This window comes from Periplaneta americana, chromosome 16 (assembly GCF_040183065.1).
Source record: "Periplaneta americana isolate PAMFEO1 chromosome 16, P.americana_PAMFEO1_priV1, whole genome shotgun sequence".
NCBI classification, from domain to species: domain Eukaryota; kingdom Metazoa; phylum Arthropoda; class Insecta; order Blattodea; family Blattidae; genus Periplaneta; species Periplaneta americana.
In genome coordinates this window covers 176,653,476-176,677,574 of record NC_091132.1, presented here as the reverse complement: position 1 = coordinate 176,677,574, position 24,099 = coordinate 176,653,476, and the positions used below count along the sequence as shown (strand labels likewise).

At 34.1% G+C, this 24,099-nt stretch overlaps 1 protein-coding gene across 1 annotated transcript; it reads right to left on the bottom strand.

Annotated features, from left to right (window-relative positions):
* Nucleotides 1–23,169, bottom strand: LOC138692041 (zinc finger protein 665-like). The gene is made up of 7 exons (XM_069814875.1): nucleotides 23,120–23,169; nucleotides 20,036–20,133; nucleotides 17,913–18,050; nucleotides 15,559–15,647; nucleotides 7,433–9,207; nucleotides 3,482–3,579; nucleotides 1–1,290 (listed from the first exon to the last, which is right to left on the bottom strand). The coding sequence occupies exons 2-7, from the start codon at nucleotides 20,126–20,128 to the stop codon at nucleotides 1,273–1,275; spliced, it is 2,211 nt and encodes a 736-aa protein (XP_069670976.1). The 5' UTR covers nucleotides 20,129–20,133; nucleotides 23,120–23,169; the 3' UTR covers nucleotides 1–1,272.
* Between the last annotated feature and the right edge of the window lie 930 nt (nucleotides 23,170–24,099).

The following is a 24,099-nucleotide window of genomic DNA, read 5'->3' as shown; positions in this document are numbered from 1 at the left end:
TGAGGCGTTTTTATGAGCAGGCCTTAATATTATTCGGATTAGTCTTTAAGGTATTAAAATATGGTTATTCAGGTTTACAATGGCGTCTGTTTAGTTTCGATGACACTTCATATAGGGTGTCTAGAATATTTTAAATGATGGATAACATGTAACTGCCACCCACTTTACAGTCATCCGTATGACTAAAATATTAATGATATGGCGGTCACAGTTGGCAGTTTAATTTATTTTCATAATAACATTATTATATTAAAAGCCCAAAAAAATTCATGACATCGCTGGCATATTCTTAAAACTTTGTATGGAATATATACTTACTTACTGGCTTTTAAGGAACCCGAAGGTTCATTGCTGCCCTCACATAAACCCACCATCAGTCCCTATCGTCAGCAAGATTAATCCAGTTCCTACCATCATATCCCACCTCCCTCAAATCCAATTTAATATTATCCTCCCTTCTCAATCTCGGCCTCCTCAAAGGTCTTTTTCCTTCCAGTCTCCCAACTAACACTTTATATGCATTTCTAGATTCACCCATACGTGCTACATGCCCTGCCCATCTCAAACGTCTGGATTTAATGTTCCTAATTATGTCAGGTGAAGAATACAATGTGTGCAGTTCTGCTTTGTGTGACTTTCTCCATTCTCCTGTAACTTCATCCCTCTTAGCTCCAAATATTTTTCCAAGCACCTTATTCTCGAACACACTTAACCACTGTTCCTCTCTCAAAGTGAGAGTCCAAGTTTCACAATCATATAGAACAACCAGTAATATAACTTTTTATAAATTCTAACTTTGAGCTTTTTTGAGATCAGACTGGATGTGAAAGCTTCTGAACTGAATAATAACACGAATTTCCCATATTTATTTTGAGTTTAATTCCATCTCGAGTGTCATTTTACAGGTGTTCGAAGGTACTTAAATATACGAAGATCTATGTGTAAAAAAGGAATAAAGCGGAAACGAATAAATCCGTAATAAATATTAACTTGGAACATACAGAAATTTTGCTAGGAGCTCAGAGAAGAACAAATAAGTGTGAAAATCTCATAAGTGCGCATCTTATAATAGAAGTTTAATTACTATATACTTGCTTGCAGTCACCTCTGTGAAGAGTCAGGTCTATAGCTGTGGGATTGTGTTTAGAGTTCAATTTCTTGTGGACAAAATTTCGTTGTTATACAGTGTAGAAGAAATATTCTCTGAAATCACGGAACTTCCGGCGTTCTTCCTCGGGCCCATTGCTATCGTATTCTGATGGCTCTTTGCTGTCATGGATAGCTGCAATACTGCAATGATGAAAATATACCGTGAGTCTATACAATAAAATATAAATCGTCAAGTCACAATTAATAAGGACTCGCATTAAATTTAAAAAGTTAAAAAAATAATAGGCCTAATTGATATCAGTTTATCAGATTGTGTGAAGGAAAAGAAATAAACACTTGTAAATTACTCAATATAATGTAATATCTCTGGCAGATATCTATGCTCCTAGAATTATCCTGCACATCAATGGGTTACATATAACAATTTTATTTTAATTTAATTTTAATTTATTTACTTATACTTAATGTGCTGTACAACAGCCAGTGGCCAATTACAGTTCAGCACAAAGAATATAACAAAAACATCAGAAATGATATAGATTACAATAAAAGTACAATGAAATAATTAAAAAATAATGGCAATTAAATAAAATGATAAATATAAATGAAATAATGGAATCATATAAATGAAGAATAGAATCATATAAATAGTACTACAAAGATATACAAGAAGACAATAATAATAATAATAATAATAATAATAATAATTTTTTTTAATCCAATGCCACCAGGTTGTCTTTTCGACATTTCTAGTCTTCTCTACTGGCCATGGCTTAGTTGTAACCCACTTCTGAGGTTGGGGCGCATGGAAGGCGGAGTTACATTACCCCGATGATGTGATAGGATGATTATGATAACCTAAATTCCAGACCATGGACGAACACAGGAATAATCCCCTTTAAGGAAAAATTCCTGTGCTCTAACCGGGAATCGAATCAGTGACCTCATGAACTGTAGCTAGAAGCTCTGACCACTAGACCATGAGGGTGGTCATATATAATAATAATAATAATAATAATAATAATAATAATATAATATTATAATTAATTTTTATTTGATTATTAAATAGAATAATAGAAAAAAAATATTTTAACAATTATTTAGGAAAACGAGATGTCATTTAAAAAAAGGGGACATTTGGCGTCCTGAGGATACTTTTATCGGGACAGGAGGCAAGAGACTTAAAAAAGGGCTGGCCACCCTAATGTTACACTCTGCAAACATGTGAAACTGGAGTTCATTCTGGGTTACTATATTTACCAGAACAGCACGTGTGATAAGTAGCGAATAAATCCGATTCGAAAATACGTACATATTAGAATATAGAACAAATAAAATCAGCCAAGCATCACGAACAATGAATGATTTTAATTAGAGCTTCTATTAGAATAAATATATAATCAATAGCTACTGATCAACTCTTACAAGATATGTTCAAAATAAATGCGCAACATGTAACGACTTGGAAAATATCAACATCAACTATACTGTTTTCGCTGTAAGAAAAATACTAATGTAAACATAAGCACGTTGCTGTCATACCCGTGATTGGCTCCCAGTCGAAACACTCACACGACGCAGGAAAATATAGTTCGTATTTGGAAACCATAATGTTGTATTGTTTGGAAATAAAAAATTGAATTCTAATTGTTAAATACAATAACACATATAACTTCACTCATATGCAAAACGCTATGTAAAAGAAAAGCTACTTTTATATTTTGTTATGTACTATGAACGCGGATGAATAACAACAGTAATACCGAAGTAGTCTGTTCTTGTAAGAAGCTGGCGTCACTTGAGCTCGTAGTTGTTCACGTAAGCACGTGGGGTACTGAAGCATGCCTTCTGCGTCCTGGGTGTGTGTGTGGTTATTGAGCTCGTAGTTGTTCACGTAAGCACGTGGGGTACTGAAGCATGCCTTCTGCGTCCTGGGTGTGTGTGTGGTTATTAAACATAAGAGTGGAAACCCTCTGAAAAGCGGAGAAAAACAAATAGTCTTAAATGTATATAATAAGTTAAGTGAGTTTTAATTACAGTAAATATAAAGTAAATGTTTCCTTAGCAAACGAATGCATAGTAGTGAGGTTAGGCCTACTTCACGAGTAATGGGAAATGTTTAACATGAAACAGAATGTACAACAGTAGGCGGGAACACGTACTGAGAATCTATGGCGCCAAACAGCGGTCAATGAAGCCTCACTTCAGTCACGTGCCATTGTTTACATTAGGATTTTTCTTACAGCGAAAAGATTATATATGCTTTGTTTTCTTCAGTCCAAATCAGTATCCTGAAAACAGATCGCAAGATATATAATTATTCTAATGCATATTCCATACTGAAAGTTAATAGCACTGCATGCCAATATACCTGTGACAGAGGCTTCCTCTCTTCTTTAACAGCATCATCAGTAGTCAGTATGGGCAAAACATCTCTCTCAGGTTCCAAGTTTGGAAAATTCATAGCAACTGCAAAATACAAGGTGGGTCAAAAGTCACTTTCTCCAATATTCGTTCTCAGGTTTCGTACTTGTACAAACATACAGCTATCTTAACTTGAATAAACGAATAGCTCATGTAATAAGTTGTGGGTTGACAACCATGTTCGTGCCCAGGGCTGGGCAAAATACTGACATCCAAGTATTTCAAATACAAATACAAATTACTTCAAAGAATAGTATTTGAATTACAAATACAAAATACTTTTAAAAAATCAAACAAAATACATTTGTATTTCAAATACTCGATACAATATATAAAGTAAGAATATTACTGAAAATCTATACTAAAAAAAAAATCTGTAGCCAAATTTTTCGGTATTTTTCGATTTTCCAAAAAAATTGGTGTTAACATGTATAATTAGCCATCCTGAAACCGAAAATAGCTTTTTTTGAAATTTTTGTTTGTATGTCTGTCTGGATGTTTGTTACCTTTTCACGCGATAATGGCTGAACCAATTTATATGAAAATTGGAATATAAATTACGTTCTTTGTAAATTAGATTTTAGGCTATACGGCATTCAAAATACTTTATTTAAAAGGAGGGTTGTAAGGGGGCCTAAATTAAATAAATCGAAATATCTTGCTTATTATTGATTTTCATGAAAAATGTTACATAACAAAAGTTTCTTTAAAAATAATTTACGATAAGTTTTATTATATACAAAATTTTGATAGGACTGATATTTAATGCGATAAATGAGTTTTAAAATTACAATAATAATGCCATCTAAGCCGCTGTACTGAAATAAAAACAAATGACTTTGTCTATAAGGGGCCTTGGACAACAACAATTGAAAGCTATTAAACATAGACTAAGAGAATGTTTCTGTGTTTGTATGAAGTAATATCGGAAGCTAATTAATTGTTTAATTATTATTTCACCATTGGATAGTGTAATTTCACTAGATGAATATAATTCTACAATGTTATTACAGTAACTTCTGAAACATATAGCAAGTAATATAAAGTATACACATTAAAATTAATGATATGTCAATCTTCATTAAACTATGGTTGCATGTAATAACAATTAAGAAACATGTTAAAGAAATTGTCATTGCACCAAATGATTGCTCTCTGGACCAAAATGACCGCATTTTAATTATTTAAATACAATTTAAATTAAGTAACATATTAAACGATTTATCCTTCTATCAAACACGAATGTTCCCTGGATCAAACGTCCTAATTTAATTATGTAATTACTTTATATTTATTTCTAACAGGTGCAGCGGAGCGCACGGGTACGGCTAGTCTAAAATATTATATTAACATTAAAACTATTTTTATCTCCAAGTTTTATATAAACACTGTAATTGAACATTCTTCCTTTTCCCAGTCAGCAATGAAATTATGCTACATATGAATAATTACTACTCCCTTAAAAAAACAACAGTTTCTCAAAAAGTTCATCAGATGAAGATCCCTTTGTTGGTGAATGAATAAATCCTGCAAAACAGAACAGTCTTTCAACAGGCGCAGAGGAACAGAAATTTTGGTAATTCTCTAGACTGCACAGGGTTGTACCTTTTGCTTTTTAAAGTCTATTGTACTTGAGTTGAAACCATAAAAGTTGTTTTCATCATCTTCATCATCTGAACTGACCAAAGGTGTAGCAGAGAACTGCTCAGCTGATTTCACACACATATTCTGTGTCCTCTTCTTATCATTTGGTGAGGCAGTGTCAGGTAGCCATCTTATCTTAAATTATGGATGGAAGCAAGCTGCCAAAATAGTTAAATTTGCTTCTGGCATCAGATCAAACATTGCTTTAAATCTTGATGAAAGCGAACTTATTAGGATTGGAGTTGCTTGGAATAGATGGCGTAGATTACTAGATAACAGAATATGTAATCTGTTTTCGAGGGAAATTAATGTGGACAAAAGTTGGCCGTAATAGCACGTCTTCTCATTTTGCATTAAATTAAGGGCTAAGGCAATGGGTTTCAGAACTGCACGTTATTCTCCAAGGTCCCGATACTCAACATCTTTGAAGGTTGGCAATCCCAGTTTTTCACATATACTGTTTATATCATGTTTGAATTGCAATATTTGAGAGATTGAGTCATAAAGAGAATTCCATCGAGTTGGACTTTAATGAAAATTTCAAGACGTCTGATATAATTTCTGAGGATTTGGGTCTCCTAGACGCATTCCATAATGCTGAAGATTTAGCAAGTGTTGGGTGATGGACCCTTGATACTGTTGGAGATTTCTTGATGGCATTAAGGAAATCAGTTGTGGCAAGAAAACTAAGTGTATGGCTAGCACATCTGAAATGGGCAGGCAAATAAGACAAAAAATCATTCTTCAAATCCAAATCCAAAACTTGAAGGACAAGAAGAAAAAGAAATATTTCGAGTATTTAAAATACAAAATACATCAATTTTTTGTATTTAAATACAAAATACTTTCGGAAATTCTTATAAATTACAAAATACAAATGCATTTCAGATACTGCCCGGCCCTGTTAGTGTCAACTAGTTTTCCGATGCCATGTTTTTTTTTTCTTGGGTACACTTAATTTGCCATCGTTATATGTTTTGAGTTGCTTCCTTTATATGAAGAAAAAAGTTTTAAATTAAACCGCAAATTGTTACCTTCATGATTATTCCACCCGTAACAGAAATATTTATCCTAATAAGAATAAATTTAGTATCACTCAAAAGAGTTTTGATACGGTTGCAATAAGAATTTTATGCTCGACCATGCCGAAATGTAGTAATTATACACCTGGTACTAGCTCTTTAATGCACCTCATTACAGTACACCTATTCATTAAAGTTCAGGTGTTCAGCCAATGACAAATCACCTTTGTACCATTATAAAACAGCAAGTATCGATTATTCTCGGATATACAAATCGAAAGACAATTAGCGAAAAGTCACGGAGACTGGAAATCCAATACTGTCACAGAAGGTTATGTTCTGTTACTACAATAATTAGCGTTAATTGTAAATATTCAAATAAATTCAATTTGTCATCTCGTTTTTCAATTCTAAATCAGTAACCTGTCAACATTAATTGTCTTGTTTACATTTTCGTCTTGTAACATTTATCAATATTGATGACATTGTCTTTTTGTACGTTTTCCCATTGAAAGAGTAGGAATTGATAAAAACGTTTCCTATGAAATTTGTTTGTTTTGAAGAACTTTATCAAATGGTACCTTATTTGATCCGACTCCCATTTAAAATTTTAAAATGATACGCCACTGACCCTACTTCCTGTCGGAGCTGATTGATGAAATCAAGCTCAAGTGAAAGTTCACATGTGGTTTAGTTATAAATATTTTTGTCTCGAAAATTTTCATACATTAGTTTCCGAAATAAATGACTTACAGGTGGTCCAAATCACCCATTGCCTTTTCGTATGTTTTCACATTGAAATAGTAGGAATTAATAAAAACGTTTCCTATTAAAGTTGTTTGTTTTGAAGAGCTCTATCAAATGGTACCCTATTTGACTCAGACTCCCATTTGAAATTTTAAAGTGATACGCCACTGACTCTACTTCCTGTTAGAGCTGATTGATGAAATAAAGCTCAAATGAAAGATCACATGTGGTTTAGTTTTAAATATTTTTGTGTCGAAAATTTTCATACACTAGTTTCCGAAATAAATTACTGTTACGGATGGTCTGAATCACCCTCTATATGGGAGCCAAACTTCAGGCACAAATCATTTTTTTGTCGACTAAACAGTTATTCAAATACCAAAATGACATGTAACTTTTTGATTCCCTACAACTCAAAGACTCTGTTCTTAAAATTAATGCAGTTATACACTTTCATCCTGTATAACGTAGGAATAGCTTCTTACTTGCGTGCGTCAGTGGATGTGCCGTGTGTAGGCGTTGGTGTCTTCTGAGATTTCCAGATTCTGTGAAACACTTTCCGCAGAAATCGCATTTGTATGGCTTTTCGCCTGTGTGTATCCGTACATGATTCTTCAGACTCCCTGAATCGAAAAAACTCTTTCCACAGTCATTACATTTGAAGGAGTTGTTGTCCGCAAACAAACAATGATGAGCTCTGAGACTTCCCGAATCCGAAAAAGATCTCTCACACATATCGCATTTGAGGGTATTTTTACATAAGTGCCGGGATATATGTCTATTTAGATTTAGCTTTAGAGAGAAAGCCATTTCACAGCGAGAACATTTGAAAGGCTTGTCGCCTGTATGTAGACGAGTGTGTCTCCCCAAATTTCCCGCTTCAGAGAAACATTTTCCGCAGAAATCGCATTTGAATGGCTTTTCGCCTGTGTGAATTCGAACGTGATTTTTCAGACGGCAGGAGCTAGAGAAACACTTCCCACAAACATCACATTTGAATAGCTTATCTCTAATTTGTAACTGTGCATGTTTCTTGTGATTAGCAAATTCCGAGGAACTCTTTCCAGAAACATCAGTCGTGACTGGATTTTCGCTTCTGGCAGAACATTCATGAATTCCGAGTTCTTCCGAATCCAAGAAAAACTTCTCACACACATCGCACTTCAAAGACTCTCCACACGAGTTGCGAGATATATGCCTAATAAGGTTCAACTTCAGCGAGAAAGACATTCCACAGACAGAACATTTGAAACGTTTCTCGCCTGTGTGTATACGAATATGTCTACCCAAATTTCCCGACTCAGAGAAACATTTCCCACACACATCGCACTTGAATGGCTTTTCACCAGTGTGAATTCGAGCATGACTCTTCAGGCGACATGATCCAAAAAAACACTTTCCGCAGATATCACATTTGAGTAGCTTATCTCTTCTTTGTAAGCGTGCAGGTTTCTTAAGATTACTCGATTCTGATGAACTCTCTCCAAAGTCATCACTTGTGACCGATTTTCCGTCTGCATCTAAACATTTATGATTTGAGAGCTCTTCCGAATCCATAAAACACTTTTCACACACATCGCATTGCAGAGTTTTCTCATTCATGTGTCGGGTCATATGTCTATTTAGATTTAGCTTTAACGTGAAAGACATTCCACACACAGAACATTTGAAAGGCTTCTCGCCTGTGTGTAGACGAGTATGTCTTCCCAAATTTCCCGATTCCGAGAAACACTTCCCGCAGAAATTGCATTTGAATGGTTTTTCGCCTGTGTGTATTAACGAATGACTTTTCAAACCTCCCGATTTCGAGAATCTCTTCCCACAGACGTCACATTTGAAAGGCTTCTCGCCCTTGTGGATACGTTCATGCTTTGTGAGATTTCCCGACTCGGAAAAACACTTCCCGCAGGAATCGCACCTGAATGGCTTTTTCCCTGCGTGAATACGTGCATGGCTATATTTCAGATATCCTAAACCCGAAAAACGCTTTCCACATACATCACATTGGTATGGTTTGTCGCTTGCATCACTGTCACAAATACTAATCTCGCTTGAATTATCTCCTGTGTTACTCGCCAGGGAACTGTCAACTCTATGGCTATGGGATTGTGTATTAGTGTAGCTATAACGGTCTATAGTACTTCCACAGGAAGAATTCTCTGAAATCACAGAACTTTTGGTTCTGTCGCTCATGAAGTGCTCTTCGGGTTTGTTGCTGTCTAATTGCGATAACACTCCACTTTCATGGGTAACTGCAACACTGCCAGAAGAAAAATATAGTCAGTTTATAAAATATGACCTATGTGGTACAAACACATCGATTCAGAGCAATTTACAAATGTTTAAAATTTATAATTATACACTAATAGTACATTATGCAATGAGCCTATAATGGTAATAATTAAGACGCGAGTATGTTTGTTTATGAAACGAGCGCCAGTTTCATAATTTTCATACGAGCGTCTTAATTACCATTATGGGCAAGTTTCATTCGACTTTTTATGCTCGATCATATTTCTAACTTGAAATTATTCAGAAGTATTAAAGTCATGGTTATCTAAGTGAGGAGCGGAACTGAGCTTCTAAATTGTGAGATGTGCGCAGACGCGAAAGTATTGATTTTTTTCGAGACCGAATGTCATTGACCTTGATATAATGTAGAGAATAAGATTAGTCTTGATATAACCTGCAAATTGATTTAGAATTGAAAAACGAGATGACAAATTGAATTTATTTGAATATTATTTACAATTAACGCTAATTATTATAGTAACAGAACATAACCTTCTGCGACAGTATTGGATTTCCAGCCTCCGTGACTTTTCGTTAGTTGTCTTTCGATTGCATATCCGAGAATAATCGTTACTTGCGCTCTTATAATGGTACAATAGGGATTTCTCATTGGCTAAACAACTGAACTATAATGAATATGTGTACTTTAATGAGGTGCATTAAAAAGCTACTACCAGGTGTATAATTACTACATTTCGGCATAGTCGAGCATAAAATATTTTACAGTTTATCAGCTAATATAATGACCAAAGAATAATGATTTTCAAATAACTCATTGCAATGTAATACAGGAAAAGCTGTCTATGGCGGAACATGATGGATCTGTAGAAAAATTTCCATTTTTGCGTGTTTCCTTCTTGCGAAGGATTGTTTAAATTTTCACGCAACTTAAGGAGTAACCAAAAACAAATTAAGTCACACATTAACATGAATTTTTTATGGTTAATACCTATTCAGAAGACGTAACAGAACTCATCTCATTATGGTCTTAATATAATTTATTTATTTTGACGATTTGTTGAGAATTGATCACCTTATTCTACCTTCTTGGTAAATGTTATTTAAAACAAAACTAACAGACTGCAACACTTCAAATCTGCATCTACCTACACAAAATTACAATGACGTACTGAGGACATAAGACAAATTATGTCTTGCCTTCCAATAACTTCTCTGTAGTTGTGCCATTAACCAAAAAATATATTTCCGTCTTATTCAGGCAATAACCAATCGGTTATTCTTTAAAACCATTCCACTTCGATGTTACGGAATTTTTCGACTTACAGAAGCCGTTTTCATGAATAAAATCGATCCATTCTGAGATCTTTCCATATCGACGGGTTTCCTCCTCATAAAGGTTTCGTCAGACAGATTTACTGTATCTCTAGCATATTTCTGATCTCGCAGAATGAATCATCTTGGACCTGAATGGTTTGCATAGAATGTGAATAACATTATGCTTGATATATTTCCGTCTTATTCAGACAACAACTAATGAACTGTTCTTAAAACAATTCCATTTCCGAGTTACAGAAGTTATCAGCATAGAGAACTTCTGTTCTGAGATTATATTTTCGAATCCTTATTATAAAGATTCTCTTATAGACAGATTTTCCTGTATTTCTGGCATACATCTAATTTCGTAGAATTCATCATCTTGGACGTGAATGGGTTCCATATAATGTCTTAACATTATGCTTGTAAATGGCATAATTAGAGAGATACTGAAGAGGTTTGACTTTAAGATGGAGAAAACAACACGTAGTACATTTCAGATGATACTCAGAGTCGCTTAAGGCCCGTAACACACTTGAAGAGTTTTCGCTAGCGAGAAAATTCAAAGACTGATGACATGGATTCAAATGGACCTCCACACACTGGAAGAGATTCTCGCTCAAGGCAAAAACCTCGCGCGAGTTTCTCGCTGGAATCGGTAGCTCAGCGAATTTTCTTGACACATTTATCAAAGATGTTTGACATTTATACTCTTTATGACGATTGAGTGTAGAAAAAGATATCACAGGTGGCGATGAATTGTATTGTTTTTATTCGAAAATGAGGAAAGATGGCTGATAATTGCAGTCAGAAACTTATCGAACTTGTACGATGTCACCCGTAGGCCTATTTATATAATACACAGGATGAAAACTATAAAAACACGAAACTTAAAGAAGAAATCTGGAGACAAATATCAGATTATCTGAAAATAAATAGGGCTATATTTTATTTTGATGAGATTTAATAGTATTAATTAAACATTTGAAATAATGTATCTATATGTTTTAACAGTTTACGTAATTTTAATCAGAACATAGCAAAGAATCCTCTATCATATCATGAATGGCAAAAAACTGAGGTCCACTGAACCTGAAATAACGCCTAAACGTATCATCATTCAAATCGAAACCAGTGTCCAAAACTCGCCCTTATTTTCGTAAGATACAATGCGATTTTCAGATATTTCTGGCTTTAATTTTAGGCCTACTTTTTCTTTTCATTAACAAAATTTGTTCATGTAACTCCATTTCCTCATCATCTGAATACTCAGATTCAACATAGCGTTCGTACGTAATTTGTAAAGTACGACAATATACTTACATGTTATATATTTAAGTACGACAATATACGTAAATACATAACCTATAATATTTCCCGCAACGAGTGATTACTATAATCAGGAAAATGCTTTCTGCATGAAGGCAGTGCATAGATGATCATAGCGAGATGTGATCTGTGATAGCGAGAACTCTCGAAGTGTGTGGAGGAAGGCTCTTCGCCTCTTTCTCGCAACACATTTCTCGCTAGTGAAAACTCTTCAAGTGTGTTACAGGCCTAACCCATTACATGTAGCTTTGGTTTTATTCCACTGAACACTGTCGACTGAGTGAGCAGTGTGTGCTACATTCTAATAAACAGAAGTCATAAACAGTACATTGCAGATACCCACTCCACGTAGCTTTGGTTTACAATAAATACATAGAACCAAATATATATATATTTAAACCTCGAAATATATGAAGCATTTTTATATATTCCAAGTGAATATTACACGAAATTATGTTTGCGGTAGAAATGTAAGTATACGAAAATTGAATAGGTGTTGATTGTTAAGATACAGCACAAATTTTTTGGACAAGTCTTGATGAGTGTAATTGAAATAATAAATAAATACAGGGTGCCATTAGAGAAACAATGTTACTATTCGTATTAATAAATAACGCTACGAGGTTGTCTCCCCATTAGTAATATTTTCTCCTATCAGTTGTACATCTTTTGCATGAAACAATTTTTCATTTGGTGCTTGCGTACAAACCTATTTTGGGTGGCCAAGATAAATGGGGCGCTCTGTATATGAACAGAGTCATTCAAGATTGGAAACAGACGCGTCATGGCTCAATTTCTAACAGTCAAAATTTTCAGTTTGACAGTTTACTCTTTGCTGATGATTTAGCCCTAATTGCATTCAATGAAGACGACTTCATAGTCTAAATATGATGAGCGCAAAATAGTGTGACAGCCACGTGAGAAGGAAGGGCTAAGTCGGCCATCCTGACGGACAGGTTGCGCGCGCATCTGCTTCCTGGGGCACGTGCAGTGGGGAGAAAGGGGAAGAGCGACTGCGGCAGAGAAGAGAGATATCCAGATTATTCGAGAGTGGAATCTTTCGCGAACTCTCCAGAAACTATAGTTTGGTTATAAAAGAGAAGACGCAAGTGAACGTCAGTCAGTCAGTCAGTCAGTAAGGCAGTGTAGTTAAAGCCAGTGGAGAGCAAGCCAGACAGTGTTGTGTAGCGGTGAAGCCAGCTTCGAGACCAGAGCGCGACTTGAGTTGTGTCCGTAACTGTGGAGCCTGAAGCCCGGAGTTCGAGTGCAGTGGACCGCAGTTGGGGGACCTGAGTTCGAAGTGCAGCGGGTCGTCCTGAAGGTCTGGGGTTCGAGATTCTGTGAACGCGAGTGACTGAGCTAGAAGAACTAACCACGACAAACGAGCTGTGAACTGAGAACTGACAGTTCTGTGTTGTAAATAGTGCTTTGTAAATATCAGTTAAGATTAACAGTTCATTGTTGTTCGTAATAGTCCAAGTAAATTGTCATTGTCGTCTGTGGAGTGCAATAACGAATGCCGTGTTGCTGTGCGGAGAGCAAATCCCATTGTTGACGAGAGTGAAATTAAATTGTAGAGTGTGATAATTATTGTTGAGATAATAAAATTACATTGTTGTTCAGTAGAAAAAATTTACAATACGATATGGAAATCAATGTTAAAAAAACAAAAGTCATGGAATTTCGTGGGAAATAGCCAGTAGCAAACAAACGAAATTTGTTTAAACAACAAATTAATAGAAGGAGTAAATGAGTTAACGTATCTTGGCTATAATTTAACTTTTTTTTTTTTTTTTTTTGTGAAAGAGATATAGCTTCTAAAATTTTCAAATGCAATAAAATAATGTGAATAATCAACAAAATTACAAAGTCTTCCCTCATATAGCGACACACAAGAATACGTTTATATAAAACCTTTGCTAGACCTGTACTATGTTGCAGAAGGAAAGCATGGACAATGAGAAGTACTGCTATTGGCAGAATAACATCCTGTGAAATGAAATTTATGAGAGCAACATTAGGATATAGTCGCTTGGACTGCAAAAGAAATGAAGATATCATGCAAGAACTTCAATTACAACCAGTCTCACAGTTTATAAACAAGTACCAGGTGCAATGGAAAAACCATGTCCAATGAATGAATCGGAATAGACTTCCAAAAGCCATGCTTCAATACAGTCCGCAAGGGACGAGATCTTTAGACCATTAAAACAAAAAAGGTGGACTATAAATGACTCACTGAGACCATAACTACTGCAACAGACCTTGTGCATTATTATTATTAGTATTATTAGTATTATTATTATTATTATTATTATTATTATTATTATTATTATTATTATTATTATTGCCGAATAACTAATTTTGGTTATTTGGAATAAAATTCGAGTGAAGCAATATATAAGAAGATTGTTCCACAAATAAATAACAATAGAAAAGCAGAATGTGTGAGCCATGTAGTGGTGGTGATGATGATATTAGTATAGCTGTATTATTACTGGGAATAAACATTTTTATTTCACCTAAAACAATTTAAGTCCAAAAAGTGACCTGAGCCATTTACTTGAAAAATATTGCTCCTTTAACATAACCAAGGAAGTGCTATAAAATAGAGATGGGCGATAATCACTTATGATAGTCCTATCGATAGTCATTTAAAACTTTTTTGTTAATTTGTTATGAACTGAATTTATGTATAAAAGCGTACTGAACTATTAATTTAATGATATATACTGAACTGAATCTGAATTACATACCAATAACACACCATATTATAATCTGTCCTTAAAGACCCAAAATTAGCTACCATTTTGTTTTGTTTTTTTTTTTTTTAACATGTGATCATTGCTCCAAGGTCAGTCTAAGATTCTCACTAAAATAAGCATTTCCACTTTGTTGGGATGCAGATTTTTTCGCCTTTCATTAAGTTTCCAGCTTCGGATAGCATTCTTTCCAAGGGAACTGAAGATCCCAGTGAATACAGATACTTTCTGACCGAATTACTTTAGTTGTGGGTGAATTGTGTATGCTAAAAGGAATTGGTAAGTGGGAACAAAATACTGAATTTGCTTACTTAAATGTGCAAAATAATGAATGTGTGCCTGAAATTTGCGTAGTGGTTAAATAGGCATATAATATAAAAATTGAACTTGATAGTAAGGTTGAGTTTATAAATTATAATTGAGGATAACTATCTTCCACAATTTTGTAGATTAATGGAGGTCATTAAAACTGGTTCCAGCCAATCAGAAGAGACTATCCGATGTCTCAACTCTCATATCTTTCCTATGCCTAATCTGCCATCTATGAGAGATTATAGAATGCTTTATTGTAACCATAATTGCAAAGTGAATAATCATGTGAGCCATTCGTTTACAATTTAAAAGAATATTTGGAATCACAGATCGGGATGAATTCTGAACAAACACTGAATGAATCGCGTCTAACAATTAGTAATGTCTGATTGCATCATTCGAAAAGAATTGTGTTGCCAAGTTCCAGTTTGAAACCCTTATATTATTATGACTGATCTTCCCATTTTTCGATACTATCGAAATTCGACTATCGACAGTTTCAATAGTTAAGTCAAAACCATCGATATTACTATCGACTATCGCCCAACATTACTAAAAAATGGCACAAATTAGTTCTCCCATTAAGTAGTAGCAGAAGCAGTAAAACCAAGGACACAGTGGAAACATGATATTACACTCACCTGTCAGAAATGGATTCTTCATCCTGTGTACTTGGTTCCAGCTTCAATTTGAATTCTTCTTTCAATGTGTCAAAGTCATTGTTTTCTTCCTGAAAAGAAAAGTAAGTAAAACATTGCGGTAACACGTCATTGCCTGAACATTTATACACTGGAAATTTGATGAATTCCAAACACAAATTTTACTAGAAGGGAGACAATCAGAAAAATTATCATGCTTTTCTCCAGGTATCATAAACCATAATCGTCATCAGTATGTTCACTGTGGTGAATGTTGGTATCATTTTCGTGAATACCATCATCAAATTATTGTAACATAGAGCTACATTCAACACTGTAACAATAGTAGCCTAACTATTTATTATGTAAAAACTATCATTTAAAATTATTCCATTAAATTATTTACTTTCTGGAGGGATTTGTAATTGCGGCTGAGTAGCCAAAATTTTTATAAGCACTTGTTTTGACATTATTAACATGTTGGAAGAAAATCATTAATGTTTTATCTGCCCCCCCAAGAGAATGTGGGGCTCTTTTATTATAGGATATCGCTTAATTTTCATCAAGTTTAACAAACGATTCTGACTTCACAACATGGCCGACGTAAACCAACTCGACAAGTAAATAGAACTGCTTTTTAGATCAGTTTGAAAAACACCAAGTCCATTAAATCTATATATTTGGTCGACGGGAAAAGGCACTTAAGTAAAAACAAATTAATTTTTCAGGAGGGACTTTTTTTTTAATTTACTCTTAACTGAATATAAATATAAATAATGAAATTCGTGTATGTTGGTCACAGTAAACCATTTTCAATTTAACATAGAAGGAATTTTATTATTTCAAAAATTAGAAAAAAATACTTGACATGTGATTAGGTACAACAGAAAAATCGACTTTTTTTTTTTTTTATTATTTATATGCCTTTTCCCACCGACAAAAGATATAACAATAGCAATGAGGAATACAATGCGTGCAGTTCTACATTGTGAAACTTTCTTCATTCTTTTGTAATTTCATTCTTCTTAGTCTCAAATATTTTCCTAAACACCTTATTCCCCAACACTCTTAACCTCTGTTTCTCTGTCAAAGTGAGAGGATGAGTTTCACAACCATACAGAACAACCGGTAATATAACTGTTTTATAAATTCTAACTTTCAGATTTTTTGACAGCAGACTGGATGACAAAAGGATTTTAACCAAATAATAACAGAGATTTCCCATATTTATTCTGTATTTAATTTCCTCCTGGGCGTCATTTATATTTGTTACTGTTCCTCCAAGATATTTGAATTTTTCTACCTCTTCAAAGGATAAATCTGCAATTTTTATATTTCTATGTTCTGGTAACGAGACATAATCATATACAGTACTTTGTCTAAACCTATTTCTTTACTTGCTTCAAGTAAAATTTCCGTGTTTTCCTTAAGGGTTTGTGGATTTTCTCATAACATATTCACGTCATCCGCATAGACAAGAAGCTGATGTAACCCGTTCAATTCCAAACCCTCTCTGTTATCCTGGATTTTACTAATGGCATACTCTAGAGCGAAGTTAAAAAGTAAAGGTGATAGTGCATCTCCCTGCTTTAGCCAGCAGTGAATTGGAAAAGCATCAGACTGAAACTGGCCTATACGGACTCTGCTTTACATTTCACTGAGGCACATTTTATTTATTCAAACTAGTCTCTAGGGAATACCAAATTCAATAAGAATTTTATATAAAACTTCGCTCTTAATTGAGTTATATGCCTTTTTGAAATCAATGAATAACTGATGTACTGTACCTTTATACTCCTATTTTTTTTCAATATCTGTCGAATACAAAAAATCTGATCAATAGTCGATCTATTACACATAAAACCACACTGATGATCCCCAACAATTTCATCTACGTACGGAGTTAATGTTCTCAAAAGAATATTGAACAAAATTTTGTGTCAGCAACTGCGATATTCCTCGAAAGTTACTACAGTTAGTCTTGTCCCCCTTCTTAAAGATAGGTGCGATTATGGACTCCTTCCATTGCTCTAGTACAATTTCCTTTTCCCAAATAGCAAGTACAAGTTTATAAATATCTCTAGATAATGCGCTTTCACCCTCTTGTATTAAGTCTGCTGGAATTTGATCGATACCTGGGGACTTATACTTTTCCATATTTTCTATTGCAATATCTACTTCATAAAGTTTGAGTTCGGGTATAAATGGCTCAGCAGTTTCACTTTCATAATAGAAAGAATGGACATTTGTGAACCTGACAAAAAGTGGAGTTGTACCACTATTAATATAACCCCTTCATATATCAAAATCCAAAAATGGCATAGGAACACCCACCTCACCTGACAAACTCCACATACCTGTTGTTCGCATTTCACCATGGGAAAATTAATTGGGCTTGGTGTTTCCTCAACTTTCATCTCTGATGTGAGGTCATCGCTGTAGTGCAAACACTGCGCATTTACGTCAGTAAGATGTAGATCTAATGTATTTCCTTCCTGTAGGACACAGAGATATGATAAGTGAGTAATCCACTAAATGCAACTGCACAGTCGTATTCTATGTGTAAGTGTTTTGATTTCAGTACCTCATTCTTGTTAAGAGTACGAATGACGCAATTTCAATATGTATGCTGCAAGATTATTGGCAAATTCTTGCTTTTAAACATTCTGAAGTTATTCCAGATATTTCTTTATCTGACAATTACAGTTTAATGGCCAGTTTGTCCAAGTACTGTTTAATTTTGCTTAACGAATGTTAAATTAACAGTCTGTTTATTTTTAACGCTTTGTTAATGTATTTTCCATATGTTCAACATAATTTTGTTTAAGATAACCAACACTTAACTATAACGTCTGTTAGCCTATTTTAACTACGCAACAGCAGTTGGTAATGATTCTACACATGTTAGACAATTTTTCATTGGCTAAAATTAATCTTTAAATTCCGTATTATAGAGTGAGTCATGAAACTTGCATCAAATGACAACCTGTTATGGTAGGCTACGCTCCATAAACAAACAGTTGAGAAATGAAAGTTGTAGGTGACGTGCTGAATAATAATTACAAAGTAAGGTTATATTTCCTCATTGCTATTATGGATACGAAATACGAAAGAAATAAAAAACACTCATGTATTTAAACACCCCAAAGTATTTTTTAAATGTTATATTACCAGTCATATGCTACACATTCCCTACAGAGAGACACAAAATATTAATTTCGCAACTTCTGTTCGAACAGCTGTGGAGAATCGGCCATAATTAACTAACTGTTAAACGAGTTAATTGCCCGAAATCTTACATTTAAAATTAACAAACTGTTAAAAATCTGTTAAACAAAACTGGTGTTCAAACATACAATTTTATTAATTAACAAACTGTTTAGAGTTTAACAGTCGTTAAATTGTCTAACAATACTTGGAAAAACCGGCCATAAGAGTTTTTATTACAGTCATTATGCAATCACAAAAATTGCAACAGACATTGTCCTATACTGAGTGGAAGTGAAACAAACTTGCAGATTAAAAGGGAAGATAGGTTACACTGAAATGGATAGAAAACCTATACAGTAGAATCCCACTTATCCGTCACCATATTAACCGACTGGCGGATTATCCCACTGTTTTCTCTCTCTCTTTTTTATAGGATAAAATATGAAGTCCTATACAATTACTTGTTGGAGGGGGTGTTTTTCTCAACTTGTAAAATAATCACTACCTGCTTTCAAGAAAATTAGCCCAAGAACTTTCACACAATCGCAAAACCCGTGTACAAATCAGTCCTTGTTCCACTGCTGGAGTGGATGTTTGTATAACAAATATAAAATATCTTCAATGGGTGTCGAAAGAAAACGTGTACCAAGTATAAAAAAAAGCAATAACTGAGAGATTTGGGAAAAGAGAAACTTTATCTCATTTCGAATCAGAATACGAGATTGAAGTTACAACTGTGCGGGATTTAACAAAGAAAGGTAAACTGTATAAAGTAAGAGTTTATAAATGTAGAACACGAGGCCTCTACTCCTATCTTTCGGCAGACACCCATCACAAGGAATTCCCTTGGCCCTTAAAACCCGTCACTGATAACCAGACAAATTAAGTGAGCTTCTGATCCACTAACTAGCATTTTAAACACAACAGCACGGAGGAAATTACAAAACTACAGGCCAAAATATTATGCACTTTATTTATGAAAATCTTTTACGGTACGGATTATCTGATTGTTTCGATTAATCGTTCAGTTCATCCCCTTCATTACCACGGATAATGGAGGTTCTGCTGTATTATGTTTTGCAATTAAATGCACGGTTAGTTAGAAAATTAAGTTTGAAGATCCACACTATTGAAATAAATCAGACACAGCCTTTATTCTTTCTTAGATTTCCTATCAATATGGACGAAACAGTATAGAAACAGCAATTTTTTTTTTGTAATGCATTTCACACAATAAACATTGAAGCTATGATAATGCTCTCCAACATACCTCCGATAAAGGTTTCTTCTCTTCTATATTAGCATCATCACTTGTCTCTACAGGCAATTCTTCATCCTCAGGTTCCGTCTTGATGAAATCCATTACAACTGAAAGATATAATTGACAAACTCATATCATAGGCTCCTAATTTATTAACTGTAGCCTATGCTTCACAATGCCAATGTCTATGTCCATGTAAATTTTGTTACTCCGACAGTGAAAAATTAGAGAAAGGAAAACTATTATGGATAAAAATAATACTCAAATCTAAATGTGTGATTTTTTTTCAAAATGTTCAAGAAGGGTTTTAAACCCAGTAAACCCCCCCTTGTGTATGCTTCTGGTACTATATCATATCATTACTAACAGTCACGCTTGAGGAATTTCTTGTCTGAAGCAATCCTATAACATGTACAAAAATATTGTACTTGGTACAGATTTGCAAAAATTTATTTTACTAAGAAATGAAAACGACAACAAAGAAGCCACTATTTTCTTTTGCTTCACTGGATCCTGTGGGATAGATATTATAATAATTAGAATCACATGGTTTTAGTTTGCAGCCACAAATATTTAAAATATATTATAAAAACGCTTTGATACCTACCTGTATATTCTAATGCAATGTTGCAACCCTTCTTGGTACTAATTAGCAAGTCCAGAACGAATTTTATTAAAAGAGAAAAAAATGTTTATCTAGTATAGAGCCGTGAACATCTCGAGTAAAGTGCGGGGGGAGCTATGACAGTGTATTACAATTTAGAGGTTATGTAGCAAATAAGTATCAACCAATGGCTGTTGTCCAGCACATAAATATGAATAAATATATTATAAATAAATATTATTATTATTATTATTAATATTATTATTATTATTATTATTATTATTATTATTATTATTATTATTACTATTATTATAGGTCAGTTTCTGTCAGATGCTTTTCCAATTCACTGTGGGCTAAAGCAGGAAGATGCACTATCACCTTTACTTTTTAACTTCGCTCTAGAGTATGCCATTAGGAAAGTCCAGGATAACAGAGAGGGTTTGGAATTGAATGGGTTACATCAGCTGCTTGTCTATGCGGATGACGTGAATATGTTAGGAGAAAATCCACAAACGATTAGGGAAAATACGGGAATTTTACTTGAAGCAAGTAAAGAAATACGTTTGGAAGTAAATCCCGAAAAGACAAAATATATGATTATGTCTCGTGACCAGAAAATTGTACCAAATGGAAAAATAAGAATTGGAAATTTATCTTTTGAAAAGGTGGAGAAGTTCAAATATCTTGGAGCAATAGTAACAAATATAAATGATACTCGGGAGGAAATTAAACACAGAATAAATATGGGAAATGCCTGTTATTATTCGGTTCAAAAGCTTTTATCATCCAGTCTGCTGTCAAAAAATCTGAAAGTTAGAATTTATAAAACAGTTATATTACCGGTTGTTCTTTATGGTTGTGAAACTTGGACTCTCACTTTGAGAGAGGAACATAGGTTAAGGGTGTTTGAGAATAAGGTGCTTAGTAAAATATTTGGGGCTAAGAGAGATGACGTTACAGGAGAATGGAGAAAGTTACACAACACAGAACTGCACGCATTTTATTCTTCACCTGACATAATTAGGAACATTAAATCCAGACGTTTGAGATGGGCAGGGCATGTAGCACATATGGGCGAATCCAGAAATGCATATAGTGAGTTAGTTGGGAGGCCGGAGGGAAAAAGACCTTTAGGGAGGCCGAGACGTAGATGGGAAGATAATATTAAAATGGATTTGAGGGAGGTGGGATATGATGATAGAGAATGGATTAATCTTGCTCAGGATAGGGACCAATGGCAGGTTTATGTGAGGGCGGCAATGAACCTTCGGGTACTTTAAAAGCCAGTAAGTATTATTATTACTATTACATTATTATTATTATTATTATTATTATTATTATTATTATTATTATTATTTTCACAAGATTGGATAGATGACTAATATTTTACCCTCGAGTAGATGATGTTGCAAAGCGGAAAATGTATAAAAATGTCATCAGTTTTTAGAAAAATTAATTTTTAAAACTGTAGGTAGTTTGATTGAACTGCAAATTTACAGGTACGAGGATTTACTTCTAAGCCATCGATGTAACTGATTATGTGCCAGACAAGTTACACAGTGTTATAAAAAAAAAAGTTGCTATGCAGTGTTGAGCAATTTTGTAAAAGAAGAGAACAAAATCGCAAATGACAGTGTGGGAATTATCACTTACGCTCCATTCACCTCATGCGATGCCTGTCATTATACGAATTGTCTAAATGATAAACGCACAAGTTTTTCTTATGATAATCTATGTGTGTACAATAGTTTTACATCACTGTAATTCCTTATTATGAAGGTGATACTGACTCCGCTAAGAAGTCGAAGATGTATTAACTAGGTATAGGTCGTTCGTCATCTTGTGAAACCAAATACTTGTGTGCGCCGTAGCTTACAGTAAAAACTATGTGGTGGGGTTAAGTGAGCTACCTTGCTACAAGCAGAAGCGTAGCGAGGGAGAAAGTTTCTCAGTCCACTTTCTTCTTCCCCTGACGCCCAGGTAGATTTCACGAGCTAACGATTAAGTAACAAATTTATGGTTTAATAATAATATACCTAATAATAATAATAATAATAATAATAATAATAATAATAATAATAATAATAATAATTTAGGCCTACTACCGGTAAATTCTGATGATTTGTGATGTAATAACATTTCTTAAAAATCTCTGACATTAAACTCATTACCTGTAATTTAATGCAGTACGTACGTGACTTGTGGGAATGTGTAACAAGGCCTACGACAAACAGGAATAACCGAAAAAGGACAGACGTAATGTAGCAAATAACAAAGAGAAAACATGGAATTACAGCCGAACTTAATAATTATCGCTGTCACTACACACTACAAACATCAACAAAGACCGACTTGTGTAAACACATGAAAAAAGAAACATGGGTAACACAAGGATATTGTAAATGTCCGTTCGAATATCTTATGTAATGTAATACATGTATATAAACTTGGATATATGAAGAGTAAATAAGTAATAATTATTGCATTACCAATTTAACAGAAGTATTCTTACTTATATATTCAGCAAATAGTATCACTTAATAGAAAAAAAGAATAATTATTCTACTATCATGGAAGCCGTGAAAATAAAATTAGAGAATAAGACAGCTATATAGCCATTAGCCACCTTGTTAAAGAATGCCTAAGGCCCATAACACACTTGCAGAGTTTTCGCCAGCGAGAAATGTGCTGCGAGAAAATTAAAATATTGATAACATGGATTCAAATGGACGTCCACACACCAGATGACATTCTCGCTCGAGGCAAAAACCTCGCGCGAGTTTCTCGCTGGAATCGGTAGCTCAGCGAATTTTCTTGACAAATTTATCAAAGATGTTTGACATTTATACTCTTTATGACGATTGAGTGTAGAAAAAAGATATCACAGGTGGCGATGGATTGTATTGTTTTTATTTGAAAATGAGGAAAGATGGCTGATAATTGCAGTCAGAAACTTATCGAATTTGTACGATGTCACCCGTAGGCCTATTTATATGATACACGGGATGAAAACTATAAAATCACGAAACTTAAAGAAGAAATCTGGAGACAAATATCAGATTATCTGAAAATAAATAGGGCTATATTTATTTTGATGATATTTAATAGTATTGATTAAACGTTTGAAATACTGTATCTATTTGTCTTAACAGTTTACGTAATTTTAATCAGAATATAGCAAAGAATTCTCAATCATATCATGAATGGCAAAAAAAAAAAAAAAAATGTGGTCCATTGAACCTGAAATAACACCTAAACGTGTTATCATTCAAATCGAAACCAGCGTCCCAAACTCGCCCTTATTTTCGTAAGATACAATGTGTTTTCAGATATTCCTGGCTTTAATTTTAAGTCTACTTCTTCTTTTCATTAACAAAATATACTCATGTAACTCAATTTCCTCATCATCTGAATACTAAGAATTCAACATAGCGATTTGTACAGTACGCCAATAAACTTACAGGTTATA